This window comes from Garra rufa, chromosome 9 (assembly GCF_049309525.1).
Source record: "Garra rufa chromosome 9, GarRuf1.0, whole genome shotgun sequence".
In the NCBI taxonomy this organism is placed as follows: domain Eukaryota; kingdom Metazoa; phylum Chordata; class Actinopteri; order Cypriniformes; family Cyprinidae; genus Garra; species Garra rufa.
Window position 1 is genome coordinate 31,648,136 of NC_133369.1, and position 23,920 is coordinate 31,672,055.

Consider the following 23,920-nt stretch of genomic DNA (forward strand, 5'->3'; position numbering starts at 1 on the left):
AATCCTAAAACTTTTCAGTGTATTTGCACTTATTGTAGATATAATATATGTAGATATAATATATATATGTTACATATATATGTTATTTATATATATATATATATATATATATATATATATATATATATATATATTACTGGTATTTGTTCCCCCTAAGACCCCCTAAATTATGCTGAAATATATTTTTATTTAAGAAATTAAACGATTAAAAGTTGATAAATGTGAGTGTAACCCCTCACATCCGGGTGCTACTGCACCCGCTCCGAGCTGGTCTCAAACTCGGGTCTCCGGCACAGGAGGCGGACGCACTAACAAGGAGGCTAAAGGCTGCAACCTCTAGCGTCAGTCGCTAGTGCGTCTCTTGAGATCGGGGAGTGAGGTTTACCTGCACAGCACTTACTAGTTGGCCTCCGTTACATGAGCTCGTAAATATAGACAGACAATTGAGTAGACTAACGAATACCTTATAAATTAACTAGAATATGTATTTTTTAAAATACAAACAACTAGACAGTCTAATAAGGTGAATAAGCCATTTTGGCTACACCCTAAGCTCTGATGGTGGCAGCTTCACTTAGTCTTTTTTTTGTGCTGTTGTGGTTTAGGGTGGCAGTAAAGGAGTGTCGCCTGCCCATTGACCCACCCAGGGTGTCAGTGTCGAGTGGTTTCAGGGTGTGGTTCATTCTTCTGATGGCAAGGAACCCCGTTTAAGTCTATTTCTGAGCAGAAATAATGTGGTTATGATTGTTTAAAGAATGAGGGAAGACAGTTTTATCATTGAAACACAGACAGAGAGTGAGAGAACCGGGTGGAGCTGAGCAGAGAAACTGAAAATAGACCAGTGCCAATTATGGTTAGTTTAAGTGGGGATCTGATATTCAAGCATACACTCTGCTGCTCGCTGGTTTTCTTAGGAGGGGTTGTAGGTTTTTCCAGCCCGGTCAGGTTTAATTATGGTAGGAATGCATATTTGTACTTACAGCGATGGCGTATCTGGTGATGTTACGTTTCTCACATTCAGCCAGGGAATCGGGAAGATCTTCGCCATCATGGGACTCTCCATCTGTCACGACTATCATCACTTTAGTGGCCCCTTCCCTCGCTCCTCTATCTGGACTAAAGGCCTCAGTGCTAGACACGAGTGAGAAAAAGACAACAGTTAAACATTTTAAGGTTTTTCAATAGTTAAGGGCACATTAAATTGATCAAGAATAGAGCCCTGCATTTGAGCCCGAGCCCGTCGGGGCCCGACTTTTTTTTGCCCCTAGGGCCGGGCTTCGGGCCAGTTTTCACGTCATAACTTGCACGCATATCGGGCTTCGGGCCTGCTTTAGAAAAAAACTTAAAAAAAAAAGAAAGTTTAATGAGATTTAATGCGTGCGGTCCCCGGAAGCGCCAGGGATGCCTAACTCGCGCATAGCAGAGTATGAGCGGAGCGCGGAGTGGAGCGGTGTGATTTTGAATGGAGGAAGGAGCGGATTTTTTTAAAAGTCGGAGCGTCATGGTTTTCACTATCATCAAGAGCGCTGCACCACCGCTCCATCATGAGTACAATTCATGCCAATGGTCCGTAATATAACTGCACATTAAGCAGGAAATCATATGTTAAACATGTTTAGCTTGATAGAGATGGATCACTCAAATCAGAAATAATGTGATCTGTAGGTAAAATAACTGACGAAAACGTATTATTTTCATTACAAACTTTGCACTGGATAAAGCAGCAATACTCTTTTAATGCTGACAATAATTAGCTGTGGTTGGAACAAATATTGCACACTATGTTTGAAACTCTCCTGTTATTTTATTTAATTATATTTTATGAACAGGACTGTTACATTTCAAACATACTTAATTATTTTTTTGACGCGGAGCGGTGTTTCTGATATCAGTGAGCGAGGAGTGGAGCTGGAGCGGAGCGAATATTAAATGCAAGGAGCGCGGGGGGAAATTGTTGCCGTTCCACTCCGCTTACATACTCTGCGCAGCACAGAGATTTTAAGCCACGTGGTAAAGTTGTGTTTTTGGAGTTTTCTATATTATTATTTATTCTTTATATATTTGTTCATTATTCGTTTACTTTACCACTGCGACTTTGTATGTTCCGGTTTTGCGCAGCAGAGCTGCCTGCCCTGTTCGAAATGCCTTTGTTCTGAGATGGTGATAATAAACTTTAAATCTAACATTGTGATATATTGATGTTTGTTTTATATCTGTGGACTGCATTGTAGACTAGTCAAGTGTTGATTTGATATATAGGTTAAATTGAGTAAACTCACTGTGGACCACATACCGCTTGGATATCGATGTCACTTAAAAAAACTAAAACTTACATTTAAAAAACAAACAAACACACACACAAAAAACTCCAAACATTTCTCTAAATTGTTCTGATAAAAAAACCGAAACGAAAAAACATAAACTTTCTATTAAAAACGAATCTGGTCTATTTTAATGGCTGTAACAGTATAAGCTGTTTGGCGGAAAAAAAGACGGGCTTCGGGTCGGACTCGGGCCAAAAATTTTGATAAGCTATCGGACACGGGCCGGGCTACAGCCTGTGCGTCTCGGGCCAGGGCAGGGCTAGGGCTTAGATTTAAGGCCCGTGCAGGGCTCTAATCAAGAATACCTTAATGTATTTTCTGAAGGGTTTTGAACGACATGAGGGTTAATAAAAAATGACAGAATTTTCATTTTTGGGGTAACTATTCCTTTAAGTGTGGCTAAAGTTTTAAGTTTAAGTTAAGTTTTTTGGGACCCTTAGTAATTCCTGTAAATTTAAGACCTATATCAGTCTGAAAACTTGGTTAAATTTCTTTTAAAAATTCACTCAAACATAAACTAATGCAAATAATTCATATGTTCGAAGCAGATGATACATGCAGCAGGTTTCTGTGCTGTTTGTGTGAGGGTGACCTGCATTTTTCAAGATGTAAGTTTCGTGGCACAGCCAGCGTTAGTCAACTTAGTGATTTTCAGGCGGTCGTCCAGACTCTAGCTAAATATAACTATGTGGCTGCCCGCAAGAGTGCAGAGTTTAAAAACAACCAGCAGCCTTACGCCTAATCACATCCAGTGAAAGCAGGATAGGGGAAAGAGTGGGAAGGAGAATAATGGTAGATGTACTGTAGTAAGGAAGGAAAAAATAGTGAATAAACACACAAAAATCATTCTAAATGTACTATCTGTAATTGAGATGGAATCAGAATCATGTGAGAAAGAAATTGGCACTCTGATTTTCCACACAGAGGGACAAAGGAGGACTGACAAAAGAGCGAGGCACTGTTTTGATGTGGTGTGTGAAAAATAGAGGCAAGGTTTTAATGGTGGAGAAGAAAAGCTTGTTCTGTAAAGATATTTATACACAGGATTCTGTGAGGGAGAAAATCTTGAAAAAATTCTTTGTTACGAGAAAGATACAGAATTTGCTATGCAGATGTTTCAGTTTGATTTTGGTGATTATGAAGACTTTTTTAAAGGGTTTTAGAAAGAAAGAAAGCAAAAACCCTTGTGAAAACAGAGTGTGCTGAATTGTATTGAATGTGCACTTGTATCATGTTTCAAATCTTAAAAGAATATAAAAAAAATACTTGCAAATAATATAATATTAATGAAAAAAGACTAGAGTGTGGTAAATTGCAACTTCATCATTATAAATTTGTAATGACAGTAGAATTAATTATGAAATTACCTATAAAGGTGTACTAAAGTCCTACTTAAAAAATGAACATTTTTTTTCATAATTTACTCACCCTGTTCCAAACCCGTATGAGTTTCTTTGAACATAAAAAAACTATTCTGAAGAATGCTGGTCCCTATTGTCTTCCATAGTATTTCTTTCCCTACTGTGGACGTCAATGGTGACCAACAACTGTTTGGTTCTTCAAAATTCTTCAAAATATCTTCTTTTGTGTTCAACATACACTACCAGTCAAAAGTTTGAACAGTAAGCTTTTTATTGTTTTTAAATAAGTCTCTTCTGCTCACCAAGCCTGCATTCATTTGATCCAAAATACAGCAAAATCAGTAATATTGTAAAATTTCTTTACTATTTAAAATAAATATTTTTTCAAATATATTTTATATTGTAAATATATTTTAAAATGTAATTTATTCGTGATCAAAGTTAAATTTTCAGCATCATTACTCCAGTCTTCATGTCGCATAATCCTTCAGAAATCATTTTAATATGCTGATTTATTATTAGCAATATTTAAAACATTTGAGTATTTTCTTTAGTATTTTTTGATTAATAGAAAGATCCAAAGATCAGCATTTATCTGAAATAAAATTATTTTGTACCATTATACAATATACCATTCATCTTTACATTAAAGACATTATAAATATTCTATTTCAGATAAATGCTGTTCTTCAGAACTTTCTATTCATAAAAGAAAGCTGAAAAAAATCTACCCAGCTGTTTTCGACATGATAATAAGAAAGAAAGAAAGAAAGAAAGAAAGCTGCAGGGAAAGTGATTTGAGCAAATAAGTCTGTTAATTGCTGTGGCTGGTGTTATTTAAAGGCTGCTGTGCTTTTATTGAGTGCTGCATCTGGACTTATGTGGTTTTTAACTCACACTCTCTTTCATTTTACTGTGAGTTTGAATTAATTACTATATTAGAATTCTCTCACGTTCATGTTAGAGTGTGTGAATGTACTGTATGAACATGGTCATGTGTTTGAACAGCTGCGCGGGCGAAGGCTGCGTCTACTGGATGGTAACCACACCTGCGGCTCTGCTGAGCCAGCTCTCCTTCTCTTTCTCTCCCTCAGCAAACCTGAATGTTGTGACAACCTTCCTCACCTCAGCCAAGTACTGCTATCACTTCATCTACCGTGAGAGAGTGTGTCTGTCTAATGTGTGCCTTACAGAGAGTGGAAAGTCTTAAATGAGTCTTTAATTGTGTAGAAACACAAAGAAACACACCACAAGCATATAAACAAACTCTCACAGAGTAAGAGAGCTGAAGAACCTGGTATAAACTAAAAAAAGTCCATGAACTTCTGTGCAAGACAAAATGAAGGATTCAGTGTTTTTAGATTTTAGACTTAAAAGAAACAGCTAACAAGATTATAAGAAACTACACTGTTTTTGATTCACTAAAAAAAATGTTTCATAAGAGTCAGTGGATCTGGAATTAGACTATATAGTTTTTACTGTATGTTTCTAATTTACTAAAGAAGAAAACATTTCATAAGAGTTATTTCATAAGAGTTATTTGTTTGGAAATGGGGCACTAAAACTATTTGCTCACAAGAGCCATTCGTTATGGAAACAGACTACATAGATTGTATTCTATGTTTCTTACTCAAAAAAGCAGCTCATAAGAGTCAATTGTTTCAGAAATCAGACTACACTGATTGCACTGCTTGTATGTTGTTGATTTATTAAAAAGAACCGACTTTTTTATTCGGGAATCATACTAAACTGTTTAAACTGTTTGTTTTTAATTCACGTTATTTTTTTAGGAATCAGACAACACTGGTCGTGCTGTACTCATATATTGTCGATACACTATAATGAACCGACTCACAGGAGTAATTTGTTCCTGAATCGGACTACACTGGTTGTGCTGTACATTTATGTTGTCGATTTACTATAATGAACCGACTCAAATTAGAAATTTGTTCAGGAATCAGACTACATTGGTTGTGCATTTCTGTTGTGGATTCACTATAATGAACCGACTCACAAGAGTAATTTGTTCCTGAATCAGACTACACTGGTTGTACTTTTATGTTGTGGATTCACTATAATGAACCGACTCAGAGTAATTTGTTCCTGAATCAGACTACACTGGTTGTGCTGTACTTTTATGTTGTGGATTCACTATAATGAACCGACTCACAAGAGTAATTTGTTCCTGAATCAGACTACACTGTTTGTGCATTTCTGTTGTGGATTCACTATAATGAACCGACTCACAAGAGTAATTTGTTCCTGAATCAGACTACACTGGTTGTGCTGTACTTTTATGTTGTCGATTCACTATAATGAACCGACTCACAAGAGTAATTTGTTCTTGAATCAGACTACACTGGTTGTGCTGTACATTTATGTTGTCGATTTACTATAATGAACCGACTCAAATTAGAAATTTGTTCAGGAATCAGACTACACTGGTTGTGCATTTATGTTGTGGATTCACTATAATGAACCGACTCACAAGAGTAATTTGTTCCTGAATCAGACTACACTGGTTGTACTTTTATGTTGTGGATTCACTATAATGAACCGACTCAGAGTAATTTGTTCCTGAATCAGACTACACTGGTTGTGCTGTACTTTTATGTTGTGGATTCACTATAATGAACCGACTCACAAGAGTAATTTGTTCCTGAATCAGACAACACTGTTTGTGCATTTATGTTGTGGATTCACTATAATGAACCGACTCACAAGAGTAATTTGTTCCTGAATCAGACTACACTGGTTGTGCATTTCTGTTGTGGATTCACTATAATGAACCGACTCACAAGAGTAATTTGTTCCTGAATCAGACTACACTGGTTGTGCTGTACTTTTATGTTGTCGATTCACTATAATGAACCGACTCACAAGAGTAATTTGTTCTTGAATCAGACTACACTGGTTGTGCTGTACATTTATGTTGTGGATTCACTATAATGAACCGACTCAAAAGAGTAATTTGTTCCTGAATCAGACTACACTGGTTGTGCATTTATGTTGTGGATTCACTATTATGAACCGACTCAAAAGAGTAATTTGTTCCTGAATCAGACTACACTGGTTGTGCATTTATGTTGTGGATTCACTATTATGAACCGACTCAAAAGAGTAATTTGTTCCTGAATCAGACTACACTGGTTGTGCATTTATGTTGTTGATTCATTAAAATAAACCAACTTACAAGAGTTATTTGTTCAGGAATCAGACTACACTGGTTGCGCTGTACATGTATGTTGTCGTTTCACTAAAATGAGCCGACCCAAAAGAGGTATTTGTTCAGGAAACAGACTATACTGATCGCACTGTAAATTTATGTTGTTGATTCATTAAAACTAACCAACTCACAAGAGTTACTTATTTAGAAATCAGACTACACTGATCGTGCTGTACATGTATGTTTTCTATTCAATAAAATGAAACCACTCACAAGAGTTATTTGTTCAGGAATCAGACAACACTGGTCGCACTGCACATTTATGTTGTCGAGTCACTAAAACAAACCGACCCACACAAGCAATTTATTCAGGAATCAGACCACACTGGTTGCACTGTACATGTATGTTTTTGATTCATTAAAACTAACTGACTCAGGAGCAATTTGTTTAAGAATCAGACTAAAAAAATACACTTGGTTCTGAAAAATTTCTTGGTTTACAATCCTATTAAAATTCTAATGCAATTATTCCCATGGCAATAAATATATTAAAGACAGAGTTCTGTGTTAATAATTAATTTCAAAGGATGAAGTGGAATTCTGTTTTCCATGATATGGCCCTTCTAAAATGCATAGCTTGACTTTAATTAGACTGGATTGTTCAAATCTCATTTGTAGACAGTAGAATGTTTCTTCCCAGCAGTCACTGAAAATCTGAGACGAGTTTCATTTTGTGAGCCTTTGCTTTTGTGGTCAGCAAGTGCCAGCTATGGTTAGTGTCCTACATGTGTGTATATGTGTCTGTCGGTATTGGGATACCAATAAAGAAGAACGACAGAAGCAGACATTACAGGAATGGTGAGAGTGTGAATGGGACACAGAGTGCAATGAATACGAGTCTCTTAAAACAAATCTTTGCTCATGCATGAGAGTCTCAGGGGAAGGAATGGAATTACAGTTCTGAGGAGGCACCTTCAAAAACATCAACATAAAAACAAAGGCACTATTGACCAGATAGCCTCAACTATGCTACATACTTTACATTATCTCTGGATGTGGTGGGGATCATGGAAAGGTCAGAATGTAAATTATAAAGGAGTAAAACAGTGGGCTGTGCTACATTTGTTTTGAATGAGCAGTGGGTCACCATACCAGGCCATTTGGATGGCGTATGCGGTTCGGGTCTCCCGTCCCTCTTGACGACTGATGTTCTTGGCGGCTTCAACCACATCCTCTGTTGTCTGATAGTCCCTGAGAGACCACTCATGGACCGATATCTCCCCATACTGCAGGACACCTACCTACACACAGTCACAAACAGTAAATTGAAAGGTGATACATACAGTATGTCACAAACGTGAGTACACCCCTCACATTTTAGCAACCATTTTATATCTTCTCAAGGGACAATACTATAGAAATGAAACTTGGATATATTTTATAGTCAATGTGCAGCTTGTATAGCAGTATAGGTTTATTGTCCCCTGAAAATTACTCAGCATACAGCCATTATGTCAAAATAGCTGGCAACAAAAGTGAGTACACCCTAAGTGAACTTGTCCAAAGTGTCAATATATTGTGTTAGCACCATTGTTGTCTGGCACTGCTTTAATCATCCCGGGCGTGTAATTGACCAGAGCTGCACAGGTTGTTTCTGGGATCCTCTTCCACTTCTTTATAATGACATCACGTTACGTAGCTGCTGGATGTTAGACACATGATGCTTCTTCACCTTACGCCTGAAGATGCCCCACAGGTGCTTAATAGGGTTCAGGTCTGGATACATACTTGGCCACCCCATCACCTTCACCTTCAGCTTCCTCAGCAAGGCAGTTTTCATTTAGGTGGTGTGTTTATGATCGTTATCATGTTGGAAAACTGCCGTTCTGCCTAGTTTCTGGAGGGGAGGCATCATGTTCTGCTTCAGAATGTACAGTACATAATGGAATCCATGTTTCTCTCAATGAACTGCGGCTCCCCAGTACCAGCAGCACTCAGACCATGATGCTACCACCACCACGCTTGACTGTAGGCAAGACACAATTTTCTTGGTACTTTTAACCTGGGCATCGACACACATGCTGGACACCATCTGAACCAAACAAGTCTCATCAGATCATGGGACATGGTTCCGGTAACTCTTCCTCTTGGACAGGTTGTCTTCAGCAAACTGTTTGCGGGCTTTCTTGTGATCCAGCTTTACATGAGGCTTCCTTCTGGGATGACGCCAGTGCAAACCGTCTTGTTGCAGTGTGCGGCGTATGGTCTGAGCACTGACGAGCTGACCTTCTACTTCTGCAACCTTTAAGGCCCCGTTTACACGAAGGGAAAACGCAGATATTTCCCTGCGGTTTGGCCTCTCATTTACACGAAAACCCCGTTTTTATCACAGAAAACGATTATTTCTAAAAACTCCGGCCAAAGTGGATAAATTTGAAAACGCCGTTTTCACGTTGTAGTGTGGACTGTGAAAACGGAGGCTTTTGGAAACGATGACGCATATTTAGTCATGTGACGCATATTGTACCAATAGATATCTATGTAATTGTGCCAGTATGTGCCTGTGCTTTTCACTGTCACACTGCTGCTAAAGAGATTTACCTTTTACACTCTTCAAATTGCAGTCCTAAAATGATGACAGAACATTTACTTTTGCTGTCCTGAAAAAAACATGAGGACAACTGCTTTTCAGATACAATATGAATGAGCGCGATATAGACGCGTCAGTGGATGATGAGATATTTCCGTAAATTATCCCGCCAGAAGAACTGCATGAAAACTTATTACGTCTGTATAATTTTGGAGGCTTTACGCATGCGCAGTAAGGAGAATTTGATGTTTTCCCACGTTTCAGTGTGGATGAGAAACTTTTGGAAACGCTAGTGTGGACGGAGAGCGTTTCAAAATGAAAACTCCGTTTTCAAATGTATCCGGATTAATGTAAACGTAGCCTAAAGCAGGAGTTCTCAACTCTGGCCCTCGAGGTCCATTTTCCTGCAGAGTTTAGCTCCAACCCTAATCAAACACACCTGAACAAGCTAATCAAGCTCTTCATCATTACTAGAAAGTTACAGGCAGGTGAGTTTGATCAAGGTTGGAGGTAAACTCTCGAAAACCTCGAGGGCCAGAGTTCAGAACCTCTGCTTTAAAGCAATGCTGGCAGCACTCACACATCTGTTTTTTGAAGCCAGGTTCTGTACCTGATGCACAGAACGAGTGTTCAACTTTGTTGATCGACCCTTGCAAGGCTTGTTCCAAATAGAAACCCATCTTGGAAAACCTCTGTATGACCCTGACCACTGTAGTGTATTTTCAGGGTGTTACTGAACCTCTAACAGCCTTGGCCATCTTTGTGGAGAGCAACATGGGGTGCCAAGTTGAACATCCAGTGGTCAGTGGTCAGTATGAGAAAATTGTACTTAAAGCATCTAATTTTAATTTCTCTAATACAAGATACACAACTTTGTATAGTCCTGTCAAGCAGACAAAAACATACACATGATGAATAGGACATGTGGCTTTGCATGGTTAAACAACATACTGCTGTTATCACTTAGGGTGTACTATCTTTTTTGCCAGCTATTTTGACAATAATGGCTGTATGTAGTTCCCTTCCGAAGGGAACTCTCACTGCGTCCTCTAGAGGGCGCTTTTGGGGAACGCTGCAGCGTGCCTCGAGTCTGAAGAATGCATAGAAAAACTACATGAAATGGCCGGCGCCAGCGTATGACGTCACCGCGGCGCGTCAGTCGCTGCCGTTGCGTCACTACCGGGCGACCATAACATAAAGAGGCGCCCGTGCAACACAATACATCTTCGCTGTCTTCAGCTTTCCCGGTTTGGATGTGCATGGGAAGAAACGGTAAGAATCCTTTCTTTGAACTACTATCATGGCAAGCACTAGCAAGTCGTTTAAACGGTGTGTTCATCCGTGTCCGCGTTATTTGACACCTGATGACACACATGATCTTTGCGATATTCTGTTTGGGCTAAGAGCACACACGCGATGTCCTTGAGGGGGCATTGTGTATACATTATGAGCGCTTCTCTGAAGAAGCTCCGGTCTCGTCTGTCTCTCTTTCTGAGGAAAGATGAGCGTCCACTTGCCCCTCGCGGTTCGGGTCCTGCCGTTGCCGAGGCACGGAGGAAACTGAGCTCGTGGGGCTCGCAAGTGGAACTGGCTGACGATCTTGAGAGGGGTCTCTCTCTCTCGCCAGCCGGAGACGACGACAGGCTCCTAGCTGATGATGGTGCGTTTTCGCTGACGTCATCAGATCCAGGAGCAAGTGCTCTTTTGGGTTCCACCCAAGAAGAGCAGGAAATGCTAGAGATGGATGAAGACGCTGAGGCTGAATCCTCTCTACCTTCCTGCCCTGCATACCAAGAGCTGCCAGAGGTTATGGACCGCACCACGGCCAGGCTTGTCCTGCTGTGGAAGCGGGCTAGAAAGATAGCGCCGCGGGGTCGCCTTGACGAGCGATATCTTTTCAGGCCATAACCATCCAGCTCTGGTGAGTCTCCCATTCCTTCCCGATCTTCATACTCAAATCGAGAGGGTCTGGAAAAAGCCGTACGCGGCGCGCATTCATAGTTCGTCCATTGCGAACTATGCTAGTATCGAGGGTTTGCGCGACCACGGCTATGAGAGGACGCCCCTTGTGGAAGAGATGCTATCTCTCCACAGGGCGGGCTTTCTCTCTCAAGACTCCCTCTCTGCCTTCTCCGGCCCTGCTGAACGGCAGAGCGTATGCAGCAGCAGGTCAGGCGGTGGGTGCACTGCACACCATGGCAGTGCTCCAAGCCTACCCAGCCGATCTGCTGAAAAATCCTTTATCCCTCGAAGGTCCAGGTCTCAGCCCTGAACACCACAGGGGTCCTGCTCCGCCTCCTTCTGAGGAACGGAGGTAGGTGCAGAAGGCTAGTGTTGCATCCCGCGCTCCTCCCCCGCCTGCGAGCAGGTCTAGGAGGCGACGCGGATCGAGAGGTGACAGACAGGATTTCAGGGAAGTCATCCAAGCGAGACAAAATTCTCGCAGGGGTCAGAGTAATACCTCTCCTTCCCTCGGTCCAGTCGGGTCGCCATATTAATTCCCCTGTCTCCATTTAAGCTTCCTGCACTCCCCGGACCCATGATGTCCTTTGGGGGTTCTACCTGTATAGAACCCTAATTTTCGGATGGTCTGGAATCAGGCGGTCTCTGAAAAAAAAAAACCCGCCTCTTTCTATGAAACAGGATGCTTTTAAATGGGTGAGTATGATCCATTTTTTACGTGAAGGAACTTCATACTGTCTCAGACCTGTGTATGTTTTTCTCTATTCACAGAAGAAATACGACGAGTCTACGGCAGACGCCCCCTCTGATCCTATGGATTAAGGTTACGGCAGTGTTTGCCCTCTCCACTCCACAGGCTGTGCGGTAAACCAACCCTTACAGCATATATTACACATAGGACCTCTGTCCTCTTCAAGGTAAGCTCCCTAAGTTTTTCTTAGGTTTGCCCTTGGTATGTTTATGCTGTCCTTTGCAGGCCTAGTGTAGACTTATGTCCTGTTGAGACAGGAGCATAACTCCCTAGTTACGCCCCCCTTATGGCTGGATAGGCGTGTTGCCTGCAGGGTTTGGGTTGCGTGTTGTTTTTCCCTCAGAAAAGGAATGTGGAAACATCTCAACGGAGCACCCCTCCCTTCCGGTTGTATGGTGGTGTCCGTCTACACAACACTCGTTCCAGCACAATCGGGCTTCCCCCTTCAGTGGTTAAACGAGCAAAAGGAAATTTTTCCTTTCTCCCTAGGTAAGCATCTTAAGATATTTATATTTAAGATTGCACTAGTATGTTTAACTCTGTTGCAGACGGCCTGCGTGCGAGGATCCGCTTCGTGTACTCTCCTAAATACGGTTTCTATGGAAACTGAGTGTCTACACCTGTTGAGACAGGTGTTCACTTACATAGGAGTACCAGCAGTCCGGAGCGCTCGCTGCGGACTCGGAGCAGGTTTGGTTGCTCCCTTTCTGCGGAAAAGGTTTTTTATTTGAGCACCACCTGGTGACACGCTTTCCAGCTGGGGTCTTGATTCTCGGTGTGCGCTCCCCTTTCTGAGGAAAGGGTTTTTATCTGAGCGCTACTTTGAGACTCTCTTCAAGTCGCCTCATTCTAAGCCTGAGGGCTGAAGCAGCACTTGATGTAGGATCTACACCCAGGCTGTCGAATGTCTCCCCTACAGAGGGTTTGAGCATCCTTCGGTGTTTAACACCTTAGAAAGCCGTCACTTTAGGATCGATTCTCGCTCCCCAGGCCTAGTTCCACTTCCCTTTCTGAGGAAAGGTTTACGAAGTGTCTGAACTAGGAAGCTGCCCTTATTCATTTCGGAGCTTCCCAGAAACTTTCAAGGCAAACAGTGCTCCCCTTTCTGAGGAATGGGTTTGTTAAGGTTAAGAGCTCACGTTCCTCCCTGTGCGCAGGATTGCTGGAACGGACCCGAGCTCCCCTAATCCAGGGTTTCCTTCAGAGCAACTTCCCAGGACTGAGTGCTCCCCCTTCTGAGGAATGGGTTTGTTAAGGTTAAGAGCTCACGTTCCTCCCTGTGCGCAGGATTGCTGGAACGGACCTGAGCTCCCCTAATTCAGGGTTTCCTTCAGAGCAACTCCCAGGACTGAATGCTTCCTCCCTCCTGAGGGTAGGAATCTACCAGGGACAGACCTTTGAGAGTTATGGACCTGCTACAAGGATGTTGGCGTGCCCCCTTTCCAGGGTTCACTTATAAGAGCACCACTCCTTGGTGGCCAAGTTCTCCTCCCTGTTTCCCAGGGTAGGAGCTTGACCGTCATGCTTCAGGTTTCTACTCTCCAGCCTTTATTCTGGATGTATGCTCCCCTCTATGAAGGGTAACAGTGAGAGCATTCGCTCCTGTTCGGTTGTGCAGCTCCCCTTCTGGGAAGGGTCTTCTATGAGCGCCAACCCACCTTCGTAAGATTGCCAGACCTTCATACAGGTCGCGTGGACCGGGCTGTGCACGCTTCCCCTTTTCATTAAGGGTTCCTTAAAAGACAGCAGTGCCCCCTTCTGGAGAAGCGATCCTCCCTGTGGATCAGGGTCAGGATTTTTGTCCTCTACTGTCGTCCACTATTGCAGGATGGTCTCAGCTCCATGTTCTTCTCTGTTGACAGATAGCTTGCGAGCTTCTGTCCAGGGGAGGGTTAGTGTGGCAATCCCCTCACCTTCAGGGTTATTCCCTTTCCGTCTCTTCAGACGGCATGGAGCTGATAGTGAAACCCTCTGGGAAAACACTCTCCTTAAATCCGATCATGTCGGTAAGCGTCCCACGCTATGCCTGGGCGTCTTCCAGTTAAAACCACAAGTGTGGTAAGTGCACACACACCTGGGGCACTTCTATAAAATCCACGTGTTGGTAGGTTCCCACCAAGTTTGGGTTCCTCTTTTAAATTCCTTTTTGGTATGGGTCACACGTTTTGCCTTGTTCCCATCTATTGGAGTCGGCTCACAACCCCGGTTCCCTGGGTTCGACTCCTTTGATATCTTAGCTGATGTCTGCTGACCATCCACTATTAGGGCGCGCCACTACTAGTGGCCCTTTGAACGGACCCAGGACAGGTTTCTGCCCTCATATGGGAGCCAGTTCCTGAGGGAACTAGGCCCTATGTTGCGGTAGTTTCTGGTTCTGACAAGTCTAAGTTTCCATCGAAGCTTAGCCGTTTCCCTCAGAAGGAATTACTATAATTCCAAGCCTGAGCTGTGCCCTGGGTTCTACCCAGTCTGGTAAGTGGGTAACAGGTCAGGCCTCTGGCCGGGAGGGGTAACGTTTTGACAGCCGTCACCACGTCCTAGTAGGGGCAATTCCTCTCAGAATTGTTGCTTAGTGCTCGCTGGCTTAGCATGCACTCCCCTCAGCATGGCAGTGTTGGTATACCGTTCCCCAAAAGCGCCCTCTAGAGGACGCAGTGAGAGTTCCCTTCGGAAGGGAACGTCTCAGGTTACGTATGTAACCCTAGTTCCCTGAGAATAGGGAACGAGACACTGCGTCCTCTAGGCTTCTTCGCCATGCTTCGGACGATAAAGCTTCAGACTTTGAAGATGTATTGTGTTGCACGGGCGCCTCTTTATGTTATGGTCGCCCGGTAGTGACGCAACGGCAGCGACTGACGCGCCGCGGTGACGTCATACGCTGGCGCCGGCCATTTCATGTAGTTTTTCTATGCATTCTTCAGACTCGAGGCACGCTGCAGCGTTCCCCAAAAGCGCCCTCTAGAGGACGCAGTGTCTCGTTCCCTATTCTCAGGGAACTAGGGTTACATACGTAACCTGAGACGTTATTTTTTAGAGGACCGTAAATCTATACTGCTATACAGGCTGCGCATTGACTACTCTAAAATATATCCAAGTTTAATTTCTATAGTATTGTCTGTTGAGAAGATATACTAACATGGTTGCTGAAATGTGAGGGGTGTACTCACTTTTGTGAGATACTGTATCATTTCTGATGGTTACAGCTCAGTTAACATTATGAAGACATTTCTCTGGTGCTCTCAAAACATTGAGGTGTTTGTGCGAGCATCCTGAACATAGTAGCATTGTCCCAACCAACAGCCTGAATCTGGGGGTTGTGCTATTTGTAAATAGAGGGTCCTTCATTAGTTTATCCTCATATTTGGGGGGCCCTGCTATTACAAAAAGAAAAAAGTCAGATGTTTGAGGTAATTTTCTGTAAGTCACACAGCAGCAGTAATTTGTACAGAGTGGATAATGCCAGAATGAGATTTAGATGAGATTGGCATCTCCACTATGTGCTTTGCTCCACCAACTTGAAGGCCTAAATCTGTTGGAGCAAGAAATGCTCCACAAACCAGAGGAATTTCCTTTTACCTCGTGTTGCCCTCAGCCTGCCTACCGCCTTAAATAACTCTCATTACAAACCCATGCCAAGAACGTAGATACACACATATCAATCTCTCTCTTAATCCCTCCATCTACCCATGCATCTATCAGTCCATCTTCTCTTTATCATATTCTGGTTTCACACAGCATACATTCATACATTTTTAATTCTGTCCCCTTTGTCCTTCTACTCTAGAAACCGCAACTTCTGTCTATTCGCATTAATATAGTCATTTATTTTCCCCAGCCTGCCAGTGCTGTTTCTGTTTGGGCTCATTTCTCTCTGCGGACTGGCTTGTGGTTCTGTTCCTCGCAGTCACTCATATTGGCTCAAAGCTTCAAAGCTAGATCGGTATTGGAGCTCCTGATGACAGGATTTAAATTTAAAAGGCAGTTCTACATATCTGTCAAAACCTCAGCCAGGCCTGTGGTACCTAAAAGCACATAGTTTGAGAGTAAAGATTTTGCTTACTCAATTTGCTAATGTATGCATACATTCTGACCAATTAATTTCCACAATTTTTCCATAACTTTTCAAATCATTTGTAATAACTGGACAAGAAACGGAAGATGTTTTAAAAGTCATTTTTGCACTCACAAAAAGTCTTTTCTAACTAAAGCAATATTACCTTTTTGGTTTTTACTAATTGTCAAGAATTTTTCAGGCATGAAAAACAAACATTTGAGTGTAAAGAGCCAAATCTAGAAAAAAACATATTGTATATACAAGATATTTCACATAAAAGACGTTTACATATAGTCCACAAGAGAAAATAATAGTTGAATTTATAAAAATGACCCCGTTCAAAAGTTTACATCCCCTTGATTCTTAATACTGTGTTCTTACCTGAATGATCCACAGCTTCAGGTCCTACAAGTTCTTAGTTTTTTCAGCATTTTTGTGTAATTGAACCCTTTCCAACAATGACTGTATGATTTTGAGATCCATCTTTTTACACTAAGAACAACTGAGGAACTCATATGCAACTATTACAATAGATGCGCCAGAGAGAAAAATGACGCATTAAGAGCCAGGGGTGTAAACTTTTAATCAGAATGAAAATGAGTACATTTTTCTTATTTTGCCTAAATATGATATTTCTTTAATTTAGTACTTCCCTACAGAATATATCTACATGTTTCCTAGGAGAAGATAAATTAAATTTACTTAAATTTACACTGATCTTCAAATTCAATGCATTATTTTTCTCTCTGGAGCATCAGTGAGTGTTTGAACCTTTTGTAATAGTTGCATATGAGTCCCTCACTTGTCCTCAGTGTGAAAAGATGATCTCAAAATCATACAGTCATTGTTGGAAAGGGTTGAAATACACAAAAATGCTGAAAAAAAAAAAACAAGAATTTGTTGGACCTGAAGGATTTTTCTTAAGAACAGCAGGCAGTTTAATAGTTCAGGACAAAAATCATTGAATCATTCAGGTATCAACACAGTATTAAGATTCAAGCATATTTGCAGGTTCTGCAAGGTGTATATAAACTTTTGACTTCAACTGTAATCATAAAAATTCCCCAAAACTACATAATTTATTATTTAAAAAAAAACATACCTGCATTTGCTCAGGGCTTATGTGGAACTTGCTGAGAATGTTGCTAAGGAAGTTTTGCACCTCATACCATGGGTAGATGCTATTAGAACCATCTAAAACAATCACTATATCCATGTAAGTGGTGCATCCTGTGAAAAACAGACACAAAAGGAGTTCAGTTAAATGCAGTTGTTTCATTCAATCCAACAGGTCAGATAGATAGAGGATGTTTATCTCACTCTGTGCAGTGGGTGCAATGACATCCTTGGGCTCCATGTCATTGGTGACAGATGCACAGATTCCTGTGCTGAACAGAGATGTACCACATTCCTGGGACCATAGTGGAGCGCAGGCCTAAAGAGTACAAGGAGAAAGTCTGTATATACAATTCTCATTTAGCATCTGTAGCACCACCTGTATACTTTACACTACTGGTACCTTACAGACTTAGGGTCAGTTTTACTAAACAGGGCAAATTAGCATTAGAGCAATTAGCAATTCCATATTAGGGCTGGTGGAAGGGGAAAATTCTGTGTGTGATTTGCTAACAATGTGCAGTAAAAAACGTTCTAATATTCATTTTAATACTCTCCTTTTTTCCAGATTTTGCATCTAAAAGGAAAACTCCTACAAATGCATATTCAGTAATGTCATGCGCAAAAATATCTGTGTCCACGCCTTTTTAGTGCACATTTTTCACTACGTCTTTAGTGAATTCTGACAGTACTATTTTAATGCCAAAAGATGCACTGGCTCTTATTATGAACAGCATTCACTCACAGAACACGTGCTCAAATTAGGGATTTTGTTAGTGTTGAATGGTAAATTCTCTGTGTAAATGTTAAGTCTGGTATTTGGGCCTTTTCTGACAAATGTCTTGTGTTTAAAAAGTGGGAAGCGGCATGTGCTGGTCAGACCAATAAAATCTACTGAAGTGAAGTGAACCAGGGAAAGTAGGAGAGGGAAACAGAAAGAAAGCAAGAAGCAAAGAGAAAGTGGTCATGAAAAAGCACAGAGGAATATTTTATTGCTCAGACATTTCTCTTTCATTGTTTAGGCAGGACAATAAAAGGGGTCAGTACAATTTTTTAAAGAATGTAATAGTGATATCTATTTTAAAGTTGACAGTAAAGACATTTAGAATGTTACAAAAGATTTCTATTTCAATTAAATGGTGTTCTTCGGGAACTTTCTACTTATCAAAGAATCCGGATAAAAAAGTATCTTTGTTTCACAAATATATTAAATATATATTAATATATTAATTTAATAATCATCCTACATCGCTGCAGAAGTACCGATCCAGAATTTACAAAGTGAACATGCAACGAAGATCATACACCCTTTACAAAAATAGGTAAAACAGCAATGTAGGACGATTGGAGAAGAAAATGAGATGGAGTTTTTCAACCTACCCTAACTGTCATAAACTGGAATACACAGAGCTAGACAAGATAAGCATTTGAGGTTAAAAAGTATATAAATTGACAATTTCTTTAAGAAAATAACTGATTGTTTTGCTAGATAAGACCTTTATTTCTTAGCTTGGATTGTTTAGAGCTATTTGAGTTAAATAAAACTACCCAGAAGGTTTAAACCATTTAAACCCAACCGATGGGTCAAAACAACCCAATCACTGGGTTTGTCCATATTTTAGCCAGCACTGGGTTGTTTTTAACCCAGAATTTTTTAGAATGTGCTGCTGAAAATTCAGATATACCATGACAGGAATAAATTAAAAAAATGTATTTATTAAAATAAAAAACAGTTCTTTTAAATTATAAAAATATTTTAAAATATTACTGTTTTTACTGTGTTTTTGATCAAATAAATGGAGCCTTGATGAGAATACAAGACTTCTATCATCAATGACAAACTTTTGAATGATATTGTTGAGTTGATAGCATTGAATTCTCAAAACTTTGTCTCTTAAAAGAATAAAAAAAACAATAAATAATTTTAAAAGTTCATATTGAAATCATATTAATATTAATTAAGAGTTAAATCTCTTCTGAAACATAAAAATGTGATTATTTGGGTCTCTTTCTCTGTAAGAATGAGATTTTGAAGATTTGTGATTTTTTTTGGGAAATAATCACTAAAATGGGTTAGTAAGAGAAGACTGAAGAGAGAAGGATAATGAGAAGGAGCGATATGGAGAACTGTTGATATTGTCATAAATGCTTTAACAGAGTTGGCGGCTGCTCCTGCAATGAAGCAATTTAAAAATACTTGAAGGGAATTGGGGTAGAAGGGCAAAAAAACACATAAAAATAGTACGTCTTCAAAGCGTACCATTTATTTGCCTGAAAAACCATTGTGAGGATTGGTGAGGCAAAGAATGGAGAAAAGGAAAACATACCAAGAGTTGAAAGAGGGAGAATGAGACAAAAGAAAGACGGGTTTGGAAGGAGTGGTTAGACTGAAGGGGGGTAAATGTTCTGCGACTCCCCACCCTGTTATTATGAAGGCCTATAACAGAGGGATGGGAGGATGGAGAAAGGAAAAAGAAAAAGGACAGAATGAGTGCGAGACAGAACTGAAGTGGCGATGAGGGTGAGAGGTGCTATGGCTTTTCCACGGCCTGTCATTACAAAGGGCTTGAGTCACATTCCTATCCTGTTATAGCACTGACCAAAGGAACAAACACAGACTCAGAAATCTTCAAACAGGTACATTCAATTAGACGCCTTGGTTAGTAATACTTGAATCCACAATGTGGGGCTCATTACATCCATGCTGTGAGCGCTAGTTTTAGTTGGCATACGCCACGGTGAACTATGTGTGACTCCATCCCAGAAGCTGTGCTCACTTGCTCTCTGTTTAACCCTCTGTCACACAAACACACACACAAAAACATATTTTTGTTTGAGTGCTCATAGCCTGACTCTCCGCCGAAACATTCGCTCGCTCTTATAAAAAGTCTGACTACTGGCGAAAACCACCCAGCAATTCCACCAAAGCCACAGCGGAGCGGCTCCAGAACTGGACTGATCTGGTTCACTGCGTTCTCCACGACACAAAAAGCCTTGTGTATGTGGAAGAGAGAGTGTGTGTGCGGGTAAAAGAATTTTAGAGGCTGAAACCATGAATATTAAGAGGAAGACTGACTGTTCGGGTCGAGTTTTGGGTCAGGTGAGGTTTTAGCTTGTTTTTGTCTCTGTCTCCCACTCCATCTATCAATCCATTCTTCCATTATATATGTCTTGAAGAAATAGTTCACTCAAAAATGGAAACTGTCATCATCAACGTTGTTCCAAACCCACATGATTTTTTTTTCTCTGCAAATCAGGATGTTGTACTTCATTAAGACTACTATATTTCAACTTTTAAGGTCTTTGGAAGAGAATTACATTATTCTATGGAAATCCTGACATTGACCTAGTTCTCCTTGGCGCATTGATAAGAGAAGTAGTAGTGTCCAGTTTATGAATGACTTGTTCTGAACTGGATTTTTTCAATGAAAGTAGCCTTAATGATTCATTTACAAATTGATGTGGTTCTCTTATTTAACTTACTAAAATAATGATTCTGCCCATTGAAAGTCCATTCAACCACAACTAGACATCAAAAGGTACAAAAGGAGACTGTAAAGGTAATCCATATGAATCAAACAGTTTGTTCTGTTTGAGTTTGACAAATCAAAACTTGTTCATCATATAAAGAACATGTATCTTCTTAATGGATTAGTTCACTTCCAGAACAAAAATGTACAGATAATGTACTCAGCCCCTTGTCATCCAAGATGTTCATGTCTTTCTTTCTTCAGTCGTAAAGAAATTATGTTTTTTTGAGGAAAACATTTCAGGATTTCTCTCTATATAATGAATTTGTATGGTGCCCAAGTTTGAACTTCCTAAATGCAGTTTACATGCAGCTTCAAAGATGAATGCGCATCGCAGAGACAAGACAAGCCAGCATTTGAGGTTAAAAAGTAAATAAATTGTCAATTTGTTTTGAAAATAACTAATCGTTTCGCTAGATTTGGCCCTTCTTCCTTTAAACTGCTTTTTGGAAATTCAAATTTGGGGGCACCATAACCAATATATGGAGAGAAATCCTGAAATGTTTTCCTCAAAAAAACATAATTTCTTTATGACTGAAGAAAGACATGAACATCTTGGATGACAAGGAGGTGAGTACATTATCTGTTAATTTTTGTTCTGAAAGTGAACTACTCCTTTAATTTGGGTTGAAGGAATATGTGAAGGAATATGTTTGTCATTTTCAAGACAAACATAAAATCAGATTAACATTTCTTTTTTTCTGTAGGCCTAACTTTTAATTGCGGTTTAGGGAATAGAAATGTTGTAAACTTGAGTAGTGTTGCAAGAGTGAACACATATAGACAAAGACTGTCTGTGGCCAGACGTCTGTCTGAAAACATTAAAGGTGCCATAGAATGGAAAACTGAATTTACCTTGGCATAGTTAAATAATAACAGTTCAGTACATGGACATGACATACCATGAGTCTCAAACACCATCGTTTCCTCCTTCTTATATAAATCTAGTACTTGCGAAAAATAGGTAAATTCCAACATAACACCGACTGTTACGAAACAGTCAGTGTTACAGCCGAGATTGTTAATAGTTACACCTCCAACATTTGCATCGCCCAACCATCCGTAACGTCAGCACATCGTTTAAACAATGCAAGCCACAGAAGGGACTTAAGCTTAATGCTAGCGCTAGCCTGTTACATTGCAATACATAGGATTTCACTTACCACATAAACAGAGAGATGCCTGTGCTGATGATGGTGAATGATGGAGAAATAACTGCCTGATGATGGCGAATGATTTACAGATCCCGAGTATCACTGATGAGCAGCTCAACTTGTGTGGTAAGTACTTGTGTCTCTGCATTGTAACTTTACACAGAGCAGATTCAACAAACTGCATATTAAAAGCGGCTAGAGCTCCTAATTAAATATATATATATTTATCCATGTGCGAGCTGTTGAGCTCTGTGAAACATCCAATCAGAGCAGAGCTCATTAATATTCATGAAGCTTCCAAATAAGGCAAAAACAGAGCCTTTTATTCTAGGGGCAAATCCTAGGGTTGTAAATGGACCTGTAAAACCATTTCTGGAGATTTTTTTGCCCTTTCCTATGCCATATACCTTCTATGTAGATATCAGAGAACAATTTTAAATATTCTCTCAATGCATTCTATGGCACCTTTAATAACTGATGCGTAAAATGATTGATTCTGAGTCAGACGGGTGGAGTCAAAATAATTATACAATTTATTCAAAGATCTTCAAATAAAATGCACATATTTCAGAAGTGCAATATAGACAACAATCCAAACAATAATCATAACTGAAAGATTAATACAATGAAAAGTCCATACATCCATTAATTGGAATGTATATATTAAATGAATAAGCCAATTAAAATCTGTTTAATAATAGTATACTTCTTTAAGAAGATATACAAATGCAGAAATTATAAGATATATTGCAATAATAATAATATTTACTCAAAAGTTGAGAATTCCATAAAAGCCAAATTGCAATTAATAAAGTCAAATTTAGTTAAATAGTCTATTAATATTATCAAATCTGAGAAAAATAAGTCTAATAGAAAATTAGACCGTTTCAGGTGCACCCAGAAGAAAGTTGAGATCGGAGTAAAGGGGGTTGAGAAGTCTGAAGTCTCCGATCTGTCCAGAATAAAATTGCTAGACTTTTTATACCCTAAAACCAGACAACTCAGGAAGTCTGAAGGTCAAAGTCAGTTGAAAATACATCAATACATCATCTCGTGAATAAACTCGTGATTAGTAATTATAAACTTGGTTGAGTGGACGTGCAGTTTCATTTCTCCTTTTTAGTTTAATTTATATCTTGAGACATCGAGACGTGTTAATGTTAATCTAATTGTCCATCTAGACTGTCTTCATTAAGTACCAAGAATAACCGTTTTGCGGAACTGTGCTTCGGACATCACACACATACATAGATGGAAAAATACAGATGAAACATATACTTTGAAGGATGAATAAAGCATTCAGCACTATGTTGAGTAGCTTAATCAATAAGACAAAACCAAACATCTAATATTTCAAGATGATTATTAATGTGTGTTAATATTTCTATATTTTGATTAAGAACGCAATACTCATGTCTCAGCTCGTGATCAAAAGTGTTATTAATTTGCATATTTGTCCACCAACCCAAACTGTAAAAAGGCACATTTACTAAGAAGTACTTCTTGTTCTAAGAACATCAGTCTGTCTGTCGGAGTTAATGATAGATATGATAAAATGTACGAGAATAACATAGCAACAGCATACAGTCTCATGTCATGTCTCAAAAGGTCATTGAATACATATTCTCAAAAATATTAATAATGATATAAATATAACAATTCATAAGACATATTCATAAAACACTTAATAATGCATAATCCTACATATGAATATGCAAATTCTTGTTAATTTCATAAAGTCGACACATCAATAACCATATGATCTTGTGATTTGGGTAACAAGATGAAGTAATCCGTAACAGAGGGGGGTTGCTCATTTTACATAGAAATGAACCAATTCGTTTATATATATATATATATATATATATATATATATATATATATTGGTTTTCCAGTGTGGTAAGAGCTATTG

At 39.8% G+C, this 23,920-nt stretch overlaps 1 protein-coding gene across 2 annotated transcripts in view; it reads right to left on the bottom strand.

Moving 5' to 3' along the window:
- itga10 (integrin, alpha 10) overlaps window positions 1-23,920 on the bottom strand; it is a 74,996-nt gene that overhangs the window by 31,647 nt on the left and 19,429 nt on the right. Inside the window, exons 6-9 of one of the 2 annotated variants that reach the window (XM_073847058.1) lie at window positions 17,529-17,643; window positions 17,311-17,438; window positions 8,004-8,152; window positions 981-1,131 (exon numbers count right to left, since the gene is read on the bottom strand). In XM_073847058.1, coding sequence (XP_073703159.1) covers window positions 981-1,131; window positions 8,004-8,152; window positions 17,311-17,438; window positions 17,529-17,643 — 543 coding nt within the window. Of the gene's footprint in view, window positions 1-980; window positions 1,132-8,003; window positions 8,153-17,310; window positions 17,488-17,528; window positions 17,644-23,920 lie in introns of those variants that run through there. The other variant, XM_073847060.1, reaches the window with a different exon arrangement.